Source organism: Sander lucioperca, chromosome 4 (assembly GCF_008315115.2).
Source record: "Sander lucioperca isolate FBNREF2018 chromosome 4, SLUC_FBN_1.2, whole genome shotgun sequence".
In the NCBI taxonomy this organism is placed as follows: Eukaryota; Metazoa; Chordata; class Actinopteri; order Perciformes; family Percidae; genus Sander; species Sander lucioperca.
Window position 1 is genome coordinate 7,610,783 of NC_050176.1, and position 16,505 is coordinate 7,627,287.

At 40.7% G+C, this 16,505-nt stretch overlaps 1 protein-coding gene and 1 long non-coding RNA gene across 4 annotated transcripts in view; one reads left to right on the forward strand and one right to left on the reverse strand.

Moving 5' to 3' along the window:
- The window catches only part of LOC116042850 (alpha-1,6-mannosylglycoprotein 6-beta-N-acetylglucosaminyltransferase B-like), a 128,217-nt gene that overhangs the window by 50,224 nt on the left and 61,488 nt on the right, over positions 1 to 16,505 (forward strand). For 2 of the 3 annotated variants that reach the window (XM_031289255.2, XM_031289256.2), the window contains exons 4-6: positions 5,551 to 5,660; positions 9,389 to 9,465; positions 10,004 to 10,183. In XM_031289255.2, the coding sequence (XP_031145115.1) occupies positions 5,551 to 5,660; positions 9,389 to 9,465; positions 10,004 to 10,183 (367 nt within the window). Of the gene's footprint in view, positions 1 to 1,359; positions 1,567 to 5,550; positions 5,661 to 9,388; positions 9,466 to 10,003; positions 10,184 to 16,505 lie in introns of those variants that run through there. The other variant, XM_036000762.1, reaches the window with a different exon arrangement.
- On the reverse strand, positions 15,425 to 15,777 carry LOC116042852. Its single transcript, XR_004103327.2, has 2 exons — positions 15,668 to 15,777; positions 15,425 to 15,538 (listed from the first exon to the last, which is right to left on the reverse strand). It is a non-coding gene; the product is annotated as an uncharacterized LOC116042852 (long non-coding RNA).

Sequence of the window (16,505 nt, forward strand, 5' to 3'; positions counted from 1 at the left end):
CCCATGTATAACCCCTAATGGAAACAACAATGACTGGTTAACCATATAATGATTGATAATGCAACGTGAAAGGGACATTTTTTTTTACATTTTAAAACATTGTTACATTATCTGGAAAATATAAAAATTCCAAAAAAACTGCATTGTTTCTTTTACAAAAACTCTAAAAATGACTAAATGAAAGCACAAAGCAACATGGATCAATGTTTTGCTTGTATTAAAATCTGTGTTCACACCAACAAAATTGACCCATTAACCCATACACATACTGTAGCTTCAGTTCAGTCTGAGAACCGGTTGCTGATTTTCATTACTAGTTAGCTTTGTTTATATTCTGATTCATTGTAAAGGGAATTTATTTCACTGCCACTTTGAAATCAAGCTTTGAAAACAGGATTTGAGAGTGTGTGTGACTTGTAAACATCACTTGTAATTGTCGGTTGTCTAAAATTATGTTTGTACAAATTGATGCCATGATGGGTTATAAACATTAAACTCCCCACAGAGACCAAACCATTCAATGAGCCAAATAAAACTTCCTCTGAGCTCAGAGATTTAGCACATAAACTTCTCAACTGATGGACAAATACACTTCTTGTCTTGATGATGTTCATTTGATGGCTCCCCACTGAAGGATTAGTGATGTGTGTGTGTGTGTGTGTGTGTGTGTGTGTGTGTTTGTTTGTGCTGACAGGGACAACCTAAGGCTCTGATCAGACAAAGTGCTTTTTTGCAGGTTGCAAGGCGCACCGCACTGCCTTTATTGTTGAAGCCTCAGTTTAAAATAAAAAGAGCAACTTGCTGCATTTTTCTTGTTTTTATTGTTGCTAGGCAGCGACAGTCACCACCACCCAAGGCCCGCCTCTCAATTCATCTAATTGGACAATGGGGAAAAACCATGAACAATGGGAGTTCTTTTCAACTCGAGGCGTTCAGGGCGCTATTGCAAAAATGCTAGGCGCTCAGAAATGCAAAAGCAGTGAGCAGAAAGCTAAACTCTCCTTCATTCCATCACTTGTTTCCCTTCTCTTCCTGTCTCTCTGTCTCCTACTCTCACCCTTTACTTTTTCTGCCTATCCTTTCTTGCTCTCTGTTCCCTTTCTACTTTCTACTATTTCTTTTCCTCTTCCACTCACACATATCCACAGAGCGAGAGAGGGTGTGTGAGAAATTTAGTTGAGTATGTGTGACGTGGTAATGTGTGATTTTATCCAGCATATCCCAAATCCAGGCCTGTCAGGCACGCTTTCACAGGAAGACACACACACACACACACACACACACACACACACACACACACACACACACACACACTACACTGGGCGGGAGTCTCATCTCTGTGTGAGCTTCATTGGTGCTGACACACTCCTGTGTAGCGGCGAATGGGACTTGATGTCTGAGTCCCCAGCCTGCGATTTGCCCATAGGGCAGCCACTCGTTAGAGCAGAAAACGGAGGGAATATTACGAGGGAGGGAGAGGGACAGCAAAAACCTGAGAAAACGAAGGAGGGGAAAGGACGCAGAGTTGATTCACTCTTACCGTGAAGCAGATGAGAGGGAAGATTGGTAAGTCTCCCCTTGGGCGTACGCTCTGTGAAGATCACTGCTCTGGCTTGGGTTTGCCTATTTCTCCTCCCTTAAGCACCCTTCTAAGCTCCGTCAGTAACAAATTTTAGCCCAGGAGGCCTTCTTTTCCACAGTACTCAAGCCACTGTCATACTGCAGCTTTGCTGGAAGTAGTCAGCAAAGCAAAATAGATACTTACATTCTTTCCTAATTTCAGTCGCTCTGTGCATTCAAACCTAATTTTCTATACCACTGTACATGAAAAAACAGAGTTGGTGAGTGTGCATCTGTGTGCATTCATGCATGTGTGTTTGTATTTGTGTATGTGTGGAAATAAGCGTTGGAGGGGAGTAAGCGCTGTTGAGTGTAATGTTTTAACACCACGCCATGGGGTGGAATAATTCAGGACACACGCAAACAAACAAACAAATATGCTGACGCCTTGTCACATGCATCTCCTGCCCTGGACAGGTATGGTTGATGGGATGCTGCCCGAACTGTCCTCTTCCCTTAAGAGGATGAGCTCATTATAAAGAGTAAGGGAGAGAGAAATAAGGAAAGCATGAGAACACATTTTTGTATCCTTAGAAACTCTCCCTCTATTCATCATTGATTTTCTCTTAGCGCCTCTTTTTCAGTTTCTTCTTTTCAGAGTGTTCTACTTCTGGTTGGCATCCGTCAGTGGATTTCCTCTTGTCACTTCTTCCCCTATACTTTATCCGTGTTTTGTCTTCTCTTTGCTCTTCCTAATTTCTGTTTTGTTCCCCTCATTTGTAAAACTGTCTACATTCATCAAAAGTGAGAAAGCTTCATTGCAAGTAACGCGCAACAGTGGGCCATCAAATATGTATATCCTTGTATTCTTTGATCATAGTCATTGTTTAATGTTTCAGTCAAGCTGTTTTGTTGGCTTTTACACGAAGGCACAGAGGATCTCTTTATTTTATTATTTCTCTTTCTTACAGTAATAACACAAAGGGTACTCTTGGTCTTTTCGCTGTGGCTGTGGTGGATGTCCTTTTCATTATTTTCTGCCTGCTCCAGTTTTGCCTCGACTCTCACACTGTCTGTCTCTTTGGATCTCATTGTGCAGTCCTCTCTGCTCCTTCTCAGTCTTTCATCCATTTCTCTGCCCTAGTCCTTCTATGACAATCCCATTCTCCTTCTCTCTGTGTTCATCTCTAGGGATGAGTTCACATTGTAGTAGACATACAAGCTCCGATTAGAAGGTCAAGTCTTATAGAGGCCAACTTGCACAGTCACATTGAAGCCCCCCAAAGAGAGCTTTATCAGGGGTTACTCAGCTTACCAAGCAAAGGTTTTGTCCTTCAGGCCAAATACATTGCAACTTTTATAGGATAGGTACCATGGTAGCTGTAATCCTTAACAGCTGGGAACCTTTGTGAAATGTTCCATGCAATAATACTTTAATAATTTTATAGCTTTCTGTAGTATAATGCTGGCTCTCATTATAAGACAAAATTAGGTAATAACTTTCACTAACACATACTCTGTATTTGCCTAACTTGCGTGGAATGGAGGAGTGAAATTATAATTAGTTCTGTCAGATGCTTTTATTGCGATAACTGTTTCAGGGTGCTTTCACGCATAGCATGTTTGGAAATGTTTATTTACACTGTGGAGATTTTACCTTTGGTGTATTTTAACAAGTGAGGGGAATGCCATTTTTGGCATTAAACAACCACACTTACAAAAATGAATAAGTTCACAATAAGTTATTCTTCCAACCCAACTGTTAAATCAGATAATTCTGAAAAACTATGAATGATCCCACATTGCAAGAGTCGATAGGTGCAAGTCTACAGTCGTATATCCCTAGCTGGTCTGAAAATGAGAAGTCACTTACGGATGGAGTGTAAAGCAACAGGGTTGATGGTCGGCATCTCCAAATATGAGGCCACGCTACTTTGCCGGAAGAAGAAAAGTGGATTGCCCCTTTCAGGTTTGGAGAGAGTCACTTCCCCAAGGGACGGAGTTCAAGTATTTTGGGGTCTTGTTCACTAGTGAGGGTGAGATGGAGATTGATCGAGGCAGATCGGTGATGCATCAGCAGTAATGCAGGCGCTGCCTCGAGCTGTCGTGTTGAAGAGGGAGCTTAGCCTGAACGCAAAGCTCTTGATTTACTTGTCGAATTTTCTTCGCAGAGCATCTAGGCCTGGGTCCTTTACATTAAAGGGGGTCAGTTAAGGTGGTTTGGGCATGTAATTTGGATGTTTTGCTGTGGAGGTATCCTGGGATCCCCCAGGAATATGGGTCGGGATCCTGCTTCAGCAGCGGCCCTAGACCTGCATAAGTGCGAAAAATTGAAGGATTGATGGATGGAATATTATGCTTAGCTGAATTCTCAAGGACTGGAAGAAGATTATGCTGTGACTCTCACTTTATTTTTTCCCAATGGGTAATTAGTTGTGCACTAGTAAAACAGAAACACAAGATAAAAACACACCGAACATAAAAAAAAAACATTATAGAAATTCAAAATAGAAATCAAAAGTTTTAATAATTTTAAAATAAGTTAAAAAGTCTGAATAAAAGATAACGTAATGAATACTGATAATACTGAAAATGTAGCTCCTGAATGGATGGCATCTATCGGCATGGGTTCAGAAATGTTTGTTTTTATCTGTTAGTTTTGGCTAACGGGAGTCTAAATGATCAAAAGCAGTATGATTTTGATAAAAGATGATTAACTTCAGGTTCCTTTTATGTATGCCAGGTGTGTTGACATACAGAGATGATGTATGTATATATAAAAGCTTTATTTTATGGAACAGAAATACTGAATATTATTTCTGCAAATTTCATGTTTTGAAGACAGCTGTTGCCCCTGAAATATACACGCACTAGAGAATAATGACTTTCCTGTTGTAGTGAACATATTAAACGAGACGCAAACACACTTAGCAACATTTAGAAGTGACACTTACAAAGCTGTTAATGGAGCGTGGAGACTGCCTCTGACTTTGATGGCTGCCTCCTTTTTTTTGCTTACACTTTGTAAAGCAACAAACATACATACATCTGCATTAGTCCCTTGGTCCCATGACTTTTTTAAATTAATTTTCATGCAGCTGCTGTCGGTATTTAGTCAGTTAAGCAGCCTTGCAATCCATCCTGGGCACACACACACACACACACACACACACACACACAAAATCAATAATTCTGATCACACTCTGATGATGTGTTATTGTTCTTTATTTGATTCCCTGGCTTTAATGAGGGTTAATACCATCTGCTGATTAGACAATACAGAGAAACAGGAAGGCACTCACACACAATGCACACTGAAATCAAGTTATTTGAATGGACATAATGGGCACAGCAGAATGAGCATGTGTGGGTACGCAGGCTTGGGTTTGCAAGATGTGAAATCATGCAATCAGATGCTTTAGAAATATGCAGAACTACAATGAGCCCACAAACAGATGCAAATACATACACACAACAAACACCCGCACTTCACACACTTCTTATTATGTGAATGGGAAGTCTCTCACCCCACAGAGGAAGTGGTATTAACAGTGCAGGTCTTTTTCTATTTCACGCTCCAACCAAGTGTCTAACAATTTGCATCTCCCACTAACACTACTACATCTGTTGAGATGTGAAAAGGCAGGGAGGGGAAGTAGAGAAGGAGAGGCAAGAGAGCGGAGGGGGAGAGAAGAGTTAGACAGGAAAAGAGGTAGAAACAACAATGAGACAGGAATAACTGAATAGGAGAGAGACTAGCCCATGACTGGAGTGAGTTGACACCATCGGGAGAGGAAGAATGGGTGATGAGAGCTTGGGAATTTGATGTCCTACTTGATGCAGAAGTGCATGTTTTTTGTCTAAGACACTTAAAATTTAAATTGAGTTTACATTGTGTGACAACAGTGTGAGGATACCTCTCATTTCCGCATGCCTTTATATCCTCTTCACTCTACATTTGTGTGTGTGTGTGTGTGTGTGTGTGTGCAGATTTCAACCAGCCAGCCTGGTAGAGAGGATCCAAGCTATAGCCCAGAATGTCTCCAACATGGCCACCAGGGTGGAGCAGATACTGCAAAACAGCATTGTACAAGGAAGAGGTAAAGTACCAATACCCATCATTATCAGTGTGAAATGCCTTTACCCCCTCGTTTTACTTTACATTATGTATCCATAAGATATAATACATAAAGCATAACGTTTGAAAAAAGAAGTGAGTAATGTCATGAGTGTATGACTCTTGACCTGTGTAATCATACAGCATCTGATCTGACATACTTCATTGTCCCTGTGTGATGATTTAGAGGCTTCATCATGCTGTAGATCAGCCCTAATTACAAACATAAATGCCATATAAAACAACATACAGCACAATTAAATCACAAAAATAACGTATGCACACGACACCGAACCATCTCATCCAATCCACTCATCTCAAACACATGGACACTCACAACTGACATTGAAGTCCTGTTGCACATCCTCTGCAGCTTGTTTGTTACATTACATTTAGTCTCAACGCACGCTGGAGGAGAGTCTGGCTACTCCACATAGCATTTGGGGATGGGAGGAAAATGTGCTCTGGTTTATTGGCATTTCTTTAAACCAATCACAATCATCTTGGGCAGTGCTAAGCACTGGAGAAAAGCTGCGGTGCCACTGCAAAATAGGCTTGGAAGGAACTTGTTTTGGTGGAACGTGTACGTTTAAAAGTTGTTTTAGTCGTGCAACTGAACCATAGTCCTCATAAATCGAACACAGTTTAAAATGCCAACACAAAGGAAGCCCAAGGCAACTGATATCTGGCCTAAATGAATAAAAGCCGGTGGATTTTCTGGCACCAACGGAGCTCCGGTGCCGCAGGAAATTCCACCGGATGCATGTATTTTCGCCGATGTCCGTTTCCTTCCGCTTTCTTTGTGTTTGAATTTTAAACTCCAGTCGATTCATGGTTAACTGCTCCTCAGATTTCTGCAGGGTAAATTGAGACAGCTAGCTAGATTATCTGTCCAATCTGAGTTCTCTCGCACGACTAAAACAACTTTTGAATGTACACGTTCCACCAAAACAAGTTCCTTCCTGAGGCTATTTTGCAGCGGTTCTGTCCGGAGCTTAGCGCCGGCCATGACAATTGTGATTGGTTTAAAGAAATGCCAATAAACCAGAGCATGTTGTTCTCCCATCCCGGAATGCTGTGTGGACTAGCCAGACCCTCCTCCGCAGCGCTGTGGCGTTTCAGTAATGTTCAACTTGAAGCACAGCTGAACTCATGCACAGCTGTCAGCTTGTGTTGGAGCTAAACTTTGGTTGCTGCTGATCAACAGAACAGAACAGAAGAGAATACAAAAAAGATCTGCAAACACACACACACACACACACACACACACACACAAACACACAGTCACAGACTTGTTTAAATGAGGATGTCTAGCTGATTTTTCTACTGACCCAAATCATTTTTGACACCTTCCCAAAGTATGCAGGTGATAGTTTCAGTTTGATATTCTCCACACAAAAACCATAAAAAACAAAACAATATTGTAACAATGTGCGCATTACAGCAGTAAAGGTAAAAAATAGGTTATCAAAAACATCAACCCAAAAATCAGAAATCATTATGATCTGAGAGTTGCACCTTTGCAGCATTTTTTTCTAGCTTTTTCTATCTTAACATAAGTTCAGTTTATTTTTTAGGAAGGTAAGAGGGATAAATGTGAGTAATCAAGTCATCGTGGATGGTTGTGCATGTGGGACACTGTAGTCATCTCTGTATCTCATCTTTGTTTTATTGCTTCCATCCAACCGTGCTGTTTTCTGTTGTCTTGCTCTTGAACATTTTTAATCAAAACCTAAATAACACTAAGCTTGTGACAGTTTGGCACACACTCATAATATAACCCCCATTATGAATATTCTTTCCTCCTGATTCTCCTCTCTCTCTTGAGGGTAATTGCCCAACTCTTTACATGAGAATAAATTAGCATTACATCTCCTTTTGTTTTCCCCCACTGCATCTGCAGGGATGATGCCAAAATGAAAAAAAAAACTGCTGCTTTCTCTAATCACAGATGAATTGAAACACTGCCAGCAGACTTTATTATCATACGGCTCAGTGGCAGTTTATTTATCTCGTGGTCAGGCATGTGCAAGAGGGAACGACGAGAGAGAGAGAGAGAAAAAGGACGTGATTAGAATTTCCTTACCCCTCAAGCACTGATGTGGCTTTTATTTTCTGTCTTGCAGGGACAGTAGTCAAGTTTTTTTATCTAGTTAGTTGACCACATTTCCAATTGTTGCTACAGCGGTTGCTATTGTAATCATATTTGTAAGCAGTGTGCGTCACAGTGTCCGTGTTTTCAGTCGAAGGAGAGTAGCCCAGGGGAAGACTTATGTGGAAAACTGTCTCTTCATTAGGTAAATGGAAACAGACGGAACCTAGAGAAAAGGCAAATATGTTGGTCCAGAGAGAGAAAGGGGGAGAAAAGGGAGGGGAGATTGAAAGACAGAGCAACACTGAGAAATTGAAGCTGCATTGGTTTTCCTCTCAGACAACATAATTTCAGTCACTCTCTTCCCTTTATTTCTTTCCGTCTGTAGCAGAGAAGCAGTTAACTAAGTCAGTGGAGCAATTAATGCAGTGAGTGTAGCCTAAGTGAGCAGACACATTTGCTAGCGTAACACTAGGATGGTTGGCAGCAGTGAGAGACGACTGTGCTGCTTTGTCAGGCCCAGTGAAAAGTGTGCACTGCAGTAGAGCCGATATGGTGCGATTTTGCTAAGGGGAAACCACTGGGATTTATGTGCACCAACGGTGCATACGCTGGAAGTGATGTTAATGATGATGGAGGAAGCAAATATTGCCATAACGTCCAAAAGCGAGTGGAACAAAGCTGTTAATGAGAGTGACACTGTAACCTGGCAGTCGTGAGCAGTAAGCCTGTGGGTCCAACAAGTGTCTGCAGTCACTTTGTGAAAGTTATTTGATTAAAGAAATACAACCTGCATTTTTAATAGGCTTTGACATGCACCATATGCTGCTAAATGAGCTGATAAATAGTACACTGGTTGAATCGCTGTTAGAATAGTTATTTTCACTGGATAACAAATATTCACATTACTGTAATGCCAACTGACCTGAGTGAGCTAAGGCTAGACTAATAAAGCAACAGTTTTGTATTGCCATAGTCCATAGCACTGTGTCAGTGCTGGAGTATGTTCTGGCTGCAACGGGAAGTAGATAGGGAAAAAAACACTCTGGCTTGTTTGTATTTCTTAAAACCAATCACAGCTGTCCTTGGCAGTGCTAAGCCCCAGATGCAGCAATGGTGCCCTTGCTAACTAGATAGCGGAGATAGCAGAAGGGAAAGGACATCAGGCTTTATCCCAGCAATGTTTACCGTTGAGCCAGACTAATGAAGCAGTGATTGTGGGTGAAGGAAAGTATTTTACTCACAACAGTCCTTTATTGCTTATTATTTAGCTTGATATTTAAAGCCTCTGAACACCCACACAGGTGTTTTTTAGTTATTCGGGCCGATTAGAACTATGCTCAGGTTGAAGGTGGGCCAGAGCTTTGATGGGAATTTATAAGATCACAAATCTTCATCTACCAATAGAATGATAAAGGTGGCATTTGTCCTGCCTTAACAGGTGCAAAACAGGTGCAAAAAAAGCTAACAGGAGGCTCAGGAAGATGTCAATCAATCAGTCTATACACACCCACACAGTCCTAAAAAATGGTCTTCAGGTCCTTTAAAAATGGGAGAGGATCCTGGTGCGTGTATGTTTTACTACTGGAGGTAAAATGTCACTCACTGTGTCTTTTCAGCAATGAGAGATGTGACTTCAGGCCAGTGTGAAGTACCAAGAGACCCCCGCTTCCCAGAGTGTCCTGGGAAAGTAGATGTGAGTGTCAATCTGTTTTTTTTATTTGGAATATTATGGTGCAGCAGTTGTTATTAACAGTGTTCTTTATTGACAGCATTGTTGTGGACCAGCCGACAGGTGGTGGTGGAGTTAACAGGGGCATCACAAGCAAAATAAAGACCAAATTTTAGGATATTATAACACACGTGCCACATAGCCATTATCTCCCCTGCTTCCTTCGAAGAAATCATTACTGATTTTAAGCTTCTTCAAAATCCCTATCCTTTTGGTGGGCGATGTCACAAGGCATGGTGAGAAACGATAAGGTAGACACAAACCGAGCCAAATGTAACTACAGCAAACGTAGCCTCTTATAGCCTGTACATTTTATGTAGTTATTCAGCTTTTTTTTGCTGAGTTATAAAGTTTCTTTGCAGCCCAGTAGCAAATCATCTGTGCATGACCCTGGGGTTTTGGAACCGGTGTTATAGAAAATAATTAATTATCCCTTTATATGATTATATTAAGTGAATGTAAATCTCACTTTATGTATGTGCTCTCTCTGTATACCATCTAGTGGATGCGTGCACGTTGGACATCGGACCCTTGCTATGCCTTCTACGGAGTCGACGGTTCAGACTGCTCCTTCCTCGTCTATCTGAGCGAGGTAGAGTGGTTCTGCCCCCCACTGGCCTGGAGGAACCACAGCAGCACCCCCACCCAGTATGTACTGCAGCCAAAGGCCCCTAAGAGACAGGTGAGAGGATGACTCACAAACATGCAAAACAGACACCAGCAAAATGAAATGTCACATTGGACATTTCAGGCATACATACAGATATACTGTATATTCAGAAACACACATGCACAGTGGGTGAAGGCTGCCCGTTGACAGTTGATAGATGTACAGTAAACACACAAGTGATTATGCTTGGCTCACCACCTCAACACAACTAATAATACTGCTTACATGTACTAAGAAAGCAGCAACTAGCTTACTACTACAACTATTTAAACATAACTTAACTACATACCAGGGGCGCAACTACCCAGTGTCAGAGGGGTATGCAGCAACAATTTTATAGCGGCAACAATATATATATATATATATATATACCATATAATTATGGGCTACTATATCAGGGCTCGACATTAACGGTTGCCCTTGGCAACCAAATTGTGAAACCTAATTGGCAACCTAATCATCACCCCTGGTTGATGTGATTTGAGTGGTGAGTGGCTTTCCATCTCTGTCTGCACTATTTTTCCCCCAAAAAGGACACAGTGAATAGGTTGGTCAACAGAACTTCAAACCATACTGGACATTTAGTTTTGTGTGGTCTAACTAATAGAACTCCTACCTGATGTCATCACTGGTCTCATCTCTACTTGATGCCATCGCCAACCTCATGTCTGTCTCATTCACTCCTTGCCTGTGTTCTTCTCCGCTAAGACATATTGTCAAACAAACATTATGTAATAGATTTTTCATTAGTTTTTCCATATTAATAATATTAAGAAATTAACCTGTTGGTATCAAGTGGCTCCCCCTACACTTCCACCTAATGTTAGACCTACCTGTTGCCTTCCCCCGTCTTTTCTGATCCACCATCCTCACACCTGAATGGAATGAACTCACTGTTAAATATAGCAGCCTAAATTCAATTCTTAAATCAGCCTAGTGATGGCATCAGATAAGACAACTATTATGCAGTAAGGTTGTGCTGCTGTTGAAATTACATTCACATTTTGTATTTTAAAAAGTACAAATATGGAGAGCCACTTAGCACAGACCTTTAAAGAGAGAGATATGTGACCCTGTAATTACAGCTTCCATGTCACCCAACAGATGTAACTATAGCCTGTATATGTCTGACAGCACAGCTAACATGAACAGCTAATGGTAAAACAAAATCTATTAATGATTCAATGGTAAACCAGAGTTATTGCATAAGTTATGTTTTCCAGCTTCTTGTAATTTATTGTGCATGCTACCTTATATTTACCAGTTGTTATTTTACCTTAATAAAATTGAGATATGTCGCGCATGGGATTGGTACCATAGGGTTTAACCAAAATCTAAATGTAGCTATCAGCAACATTGGTTTGCATTAAGTTAGCAAACACTAGCCAGTCTGTTAACATGAATATTTGCAAGCCTCCAAGTTTGGTAGCAAATCTATGCATGATTCCATGGTAAACCAGAGTTATTGCATTAGTTATGTTTTCCAGATTCTTTTCATTTATTGTACATGCTACCTTATATTTACCAGTTTTCAGCTCAGCAACTTCGGTTTTGCATATTCTAAGCTAGCTGTAAACACCCATTTGGTTGCTACATTCCCAGTGTGAGCAAACGCTAGCTAGTCTGTTAACATGAATATTTGCAAGTTTCCAAGCACAGACGTCACATTTTAAACCTACATGTTGCCTTTCACCATCCACTTATTTAACTGTGTTGTGTCCTGTTGATACTGTTAGCAAGTACACCTTCATGGAAAAGTGGGACATTTTTCCAAAATGTGTCGATTTGGACAAAAGGAGGTGCGTGAAATAGTGATAAACGAACTGACTGTGCTTTTAATGACTGATAATGTGCAAGATAAAATTATCTGTACTGTGCAAGTGAATGCAAATGGACACTGTCATGACGTTGAGCTAATAGTAGACACCGGTTCATCAGTTTCTATCATTCCAGAGAGCACTTACCAGACTCTCTTTCCTACATGTGAACTTTCTGAGCCTGCAGTGAACCTGTTCACATATTCAAGAGAGAAAATACCTGTTAAAGGGTGTATGCGTACCACAGTTATAATGGGCATTCTACTATAGGCTCATTCGTCGTGGTAAAGTCAGACACTGCTCTATTAGGGTTAGATCTAGTTGTGGCATTGTACATGCGTATTGAGGGCACAAAAGTTGTTACAGCTGACAGCTCTGATGATCCTACTGCACCGAGGGCACCTACTGTACCAAGCGCAATACCACAGATTGCACCCGAGATCTAGGTACAGGAGATTGGCTGTGCAAAGGGATTTGTGCACAAAATTCAACTCAAACCAGAGGCTGTGCTAATACAACAAAAAGTCAGGAGACTTCCCTTCTCGGTGAGGCAGGCCGTGAGTGATGAGCTCAAAGACCTACAGGAAAAGGGCGTTATAGAATGCATTGATGCATCTCAATGGGTTTCTCTGATAGTTGTGACGCAGAGAAAAGATGGATGAAAACTACGCATGTGTGTTGACCTCAGGGAACCTAACAAAGCCATTGTCAGTGACTGTCACCCGTTACCACACATGGACGAGCTATTCTCTGAGCTGAGAGGAGCCACAGTCTTCTCTACCATCGACCTGGCCTCTGCTTACCATCAAATGTTACTGCATCCAGACAGCCGTGATATAACTGCATTTATCACACATGATGGACTTTTCTGTTTCTGCCAAGTCCCATTTGGCCTTGCTTCAATTCCATCCGCTTTCCAGAAGATGATGATGATCATACTGGCAGGCATACCAGGAGTACAGGCATACCTGGATGACGTGATTTGCTACGGAACCACTCAACAGCAGCATGATGCCAACATACAGAGGGTGCTGCATGCCTTGAACGAGGCAGGACTTAAGCTGAACATGCAGAAGTGCAAGTTCAACCAGACCTCTTTGCGGTTCCTAGGCCACACCATATCCAAAGAGGGACTTCACCCAGATCAAGATCAGATCACAGATGTGGCCAATGCACCTGCCCCACATGACACATCCTCCCTGCGATCCTTCTTGGGTCTTGTGTCATGGTACAGTAAATTTATCCTAACTTTTCTATTGTTGTTGAACCTCTACGTGAAACACTCAGGGAGTCTACAGAACGACAGTTCAACTGGACTGCTGAGGCTGAGCGTAGTTTTACTGACATTAAGAGACTGATTGTTGAGAGCCCTGCCCTAGCACTATACGACCCTGAACTGCCTACATATGTAACTATGGATGCCTCTGATTACGGACTAGGGGGTGTACTGAGCCAACTTCATTCAGACAACACAGAGAGAGTCGTGGCGTTTGCATCCAGAACACTTTCTCCTGCTGAAAGGAAGAGGGTTAGAGGGAGGGAACTGAAACATCGCCGCACAGGATGCTAGTTAACACTACACTTGACAGCAGCTAACGTTAGCCTATCTAAAATGCTGACAAATAAACGGTGTAAAAGTGTGTCTGTATTTCACTGTAGAGTCTGTGTCTGCCGTCTGAGAAACAACACAGACTCAGCCTCGCTCGCCAGCCTCTTGGTACATTCAAAGTAATTGTAAAATACCCTTTTCCCATCCAGTGGATGTTTTTGTCGTTAACAGGAATTTACTGGTGAAATAAGTTATTGTTATAAGTTATTGTTATTACATTTTTAATAAATCATTTAATTTTGACCCTGTGGCCTTAGCAATACACAAGCCGTTTTTTAATGTCGCTGTTTTGTGCTCCTTTTTTGTTTTTTTAGATCAACTTTTTATTGTTTTATATTTTTGAACATACAGAACAGACAAATACAATTGAACAAGGTGCTCCTTATTTATATATATATATATATATATATATATATATATATATATATATATATATATATATATATATATATATATATATCTTTCAGTTCAGGCACCATTTTAAAAGTATCGTTTTACCACTGGGAAAATGTTGTGTTTTCCCTTTATTTTCTTCTCGGGGTGGGGGGGGGGGATGTGTCACCTTTTTCAGCCCTTCTGAGTTTGCAGGTATGTCCTAAGGAGGCTCTAGCTTGCATCAGTGAGAACAATGAGACTACACTGGATGGACTCACTGTGACCGAGAATGTGCATGTTGGGCAAGAACCAGGCCCTAGACGCACCACCAGAGTCAGAAACCCATCTCAGTGGTTAACAGACTTTGAGAGATGAATATGATACAGGATCAACATGTGAACTGTGCAAATTGAAAAAATACTCATACTGTTCTGTTATGTGAAAAATGTCATACTGTTTTGAAGTCTGAGTTATACTAGCTAGGAAAAGAATAACCTAATTTCATGTCCAATTTAAATTTAGGTTTCCAGGTACTATCCTTAATGAAAGGGTTACGTTACAGTGGTTGAGGGTACCATGTTTATGTGACTAATTCCTTTAAGAAAAGGGGAAATGTTGTGAAAAGTAGCGTGATACGTCTCTCGGCTCTTACTTAAAATACTTTACAAAACACCACAAACTGCTGTCGCATCCCTTGACATGCCATCTCCTTTTCCCTCTTTCTTTTTGTATTTTTAGCCCCCGACAGCTTTTTTGCTTTATCCATCTTTTTCCATAGACGACAACTCACTACTTGTACCTGCTTGCTCAGCGCTCACGGCGCCCCCCCCCTTCTATGTCAACATTCTATGATGGAATCTTATGAGACAGGGCGCCTACTCTAGCCTGTTAGTCCTCTAAAATGTTATATAACATTGAGGAAATGCAGAAATGACTTAGAAACCCACAACAGCAGCTACATATAGAAAATACCAAAAAAAAAAATTTTTGTTATTTTTTTACCATGGCCCCTATGTGCCGCATATAGCGCATACCCATTTTGTGCGCCACTGCTACATACACAATGCCTACTGTACTACAGTAATGTTATGACCACAAGTAATCAATATGTCAATATTGGTCTCTCCATTTGTGGCTATAACTTTCACAGATACCACGCTTTCCTAGTTAATACCCATGCCTCACAAGTTAGGGGCTAACATTTGATTAGATTTTCTGTTTATTAAGTTCACATAAACACAAGGTTGTAGATCTGCTCTATTTCCAGTTTGTTTGCTTGAAAAAGCCACACACAAAAACAAACAGGCTACTAACTCAGACTTTCCAAGCTTGCTCAGTTCACCAAGGTTATGTGGAAATACTGGCCAGGGTAGAAATGAGGGCAACAGAATGCAGCTGATTATTAGGAGAAGCCTTTGCTGTATTTGCTCAACATTCAACAACATATTTTTTTTCATTTAGCTGATATGCAGTATATTTAAGCAAGAATGTTACTACTGTCCCCTTTTGGCCACTGTAGATGATTTGTGGAAGCTTCTTTGAATGTGGATTTCTTTCCAGTGCATTCTGGGTAAAGAAAACTATTTTAATTGTAGACCAACCAAATGCATAGTATGAAGTACAACAAAAGACTCATTCTTATCTCATGACATGAATAAAACATGTTAACAACATGGAGATATTTGCCCTTCTTACCTTATTGTTAAGCTTTTCTGCGCTGTTGGCGGCTAAAGAAATATCTCTTCAGTACAGTGACCTTAAATGTTAATTGCTGGCTCCAATAGAGAAAATTAAAACCAGAATCTTCCATCCTGTAATGGAAAGAGAGTAGAGTCGAGAAAGTAAAAAAGAGAGAGAGTGAGGAAAAGAAAAGACTTTAGACAAGCAATATTGTTTTTAGTCAGCTGCTGGAATAGACAAAAATGTGTTTTTCTCACTGTATTATTTGTCCCAAATTGTTGCCTTTGTATTTTTAGACAGCCTTTAATAACAACAAAGCCCAAACATTACAAATGTAGAGTGACTAATGCTGGTCATCAAGTTGTCAGTCACATGTCCAGAGTACCAATCAAAAGAGGCAGGATAAGAGTGCTAAAAGTCCTTTTGTTCAAAAGATTCTGTTCAGTATCATTTCATAATAGTTAACCTTCGTCTGACTCTCTTTACTCTCTACTAATTAAAACAGGCCTGATCTCCCTCATCATTATCTTCCACCCTCTATTTTTCTTCAACATTGACTTTAAGGTCATGGAGCAGCAATACTTTAATTTGTTACACAGTCAAACTAATACACACTAACAGGAGTGTGAGCATTTTGCAGGGTCATACCCATAAAAACGTACTTAACACATACTGTATCAATTTTGTAACAATCATGAATTATGCTTGCTGGCTTTCATAAAGGAAAGGAAAATTCTCCACTTTTAATTTTACAATTAACCCTGACTGCTTTTTAATACAGGCCAATGAAATTGCCAATATTTTAATATGAAGTACTTTGTTTCTCACGTTGGTGCCAAAGTACATGGTGCCC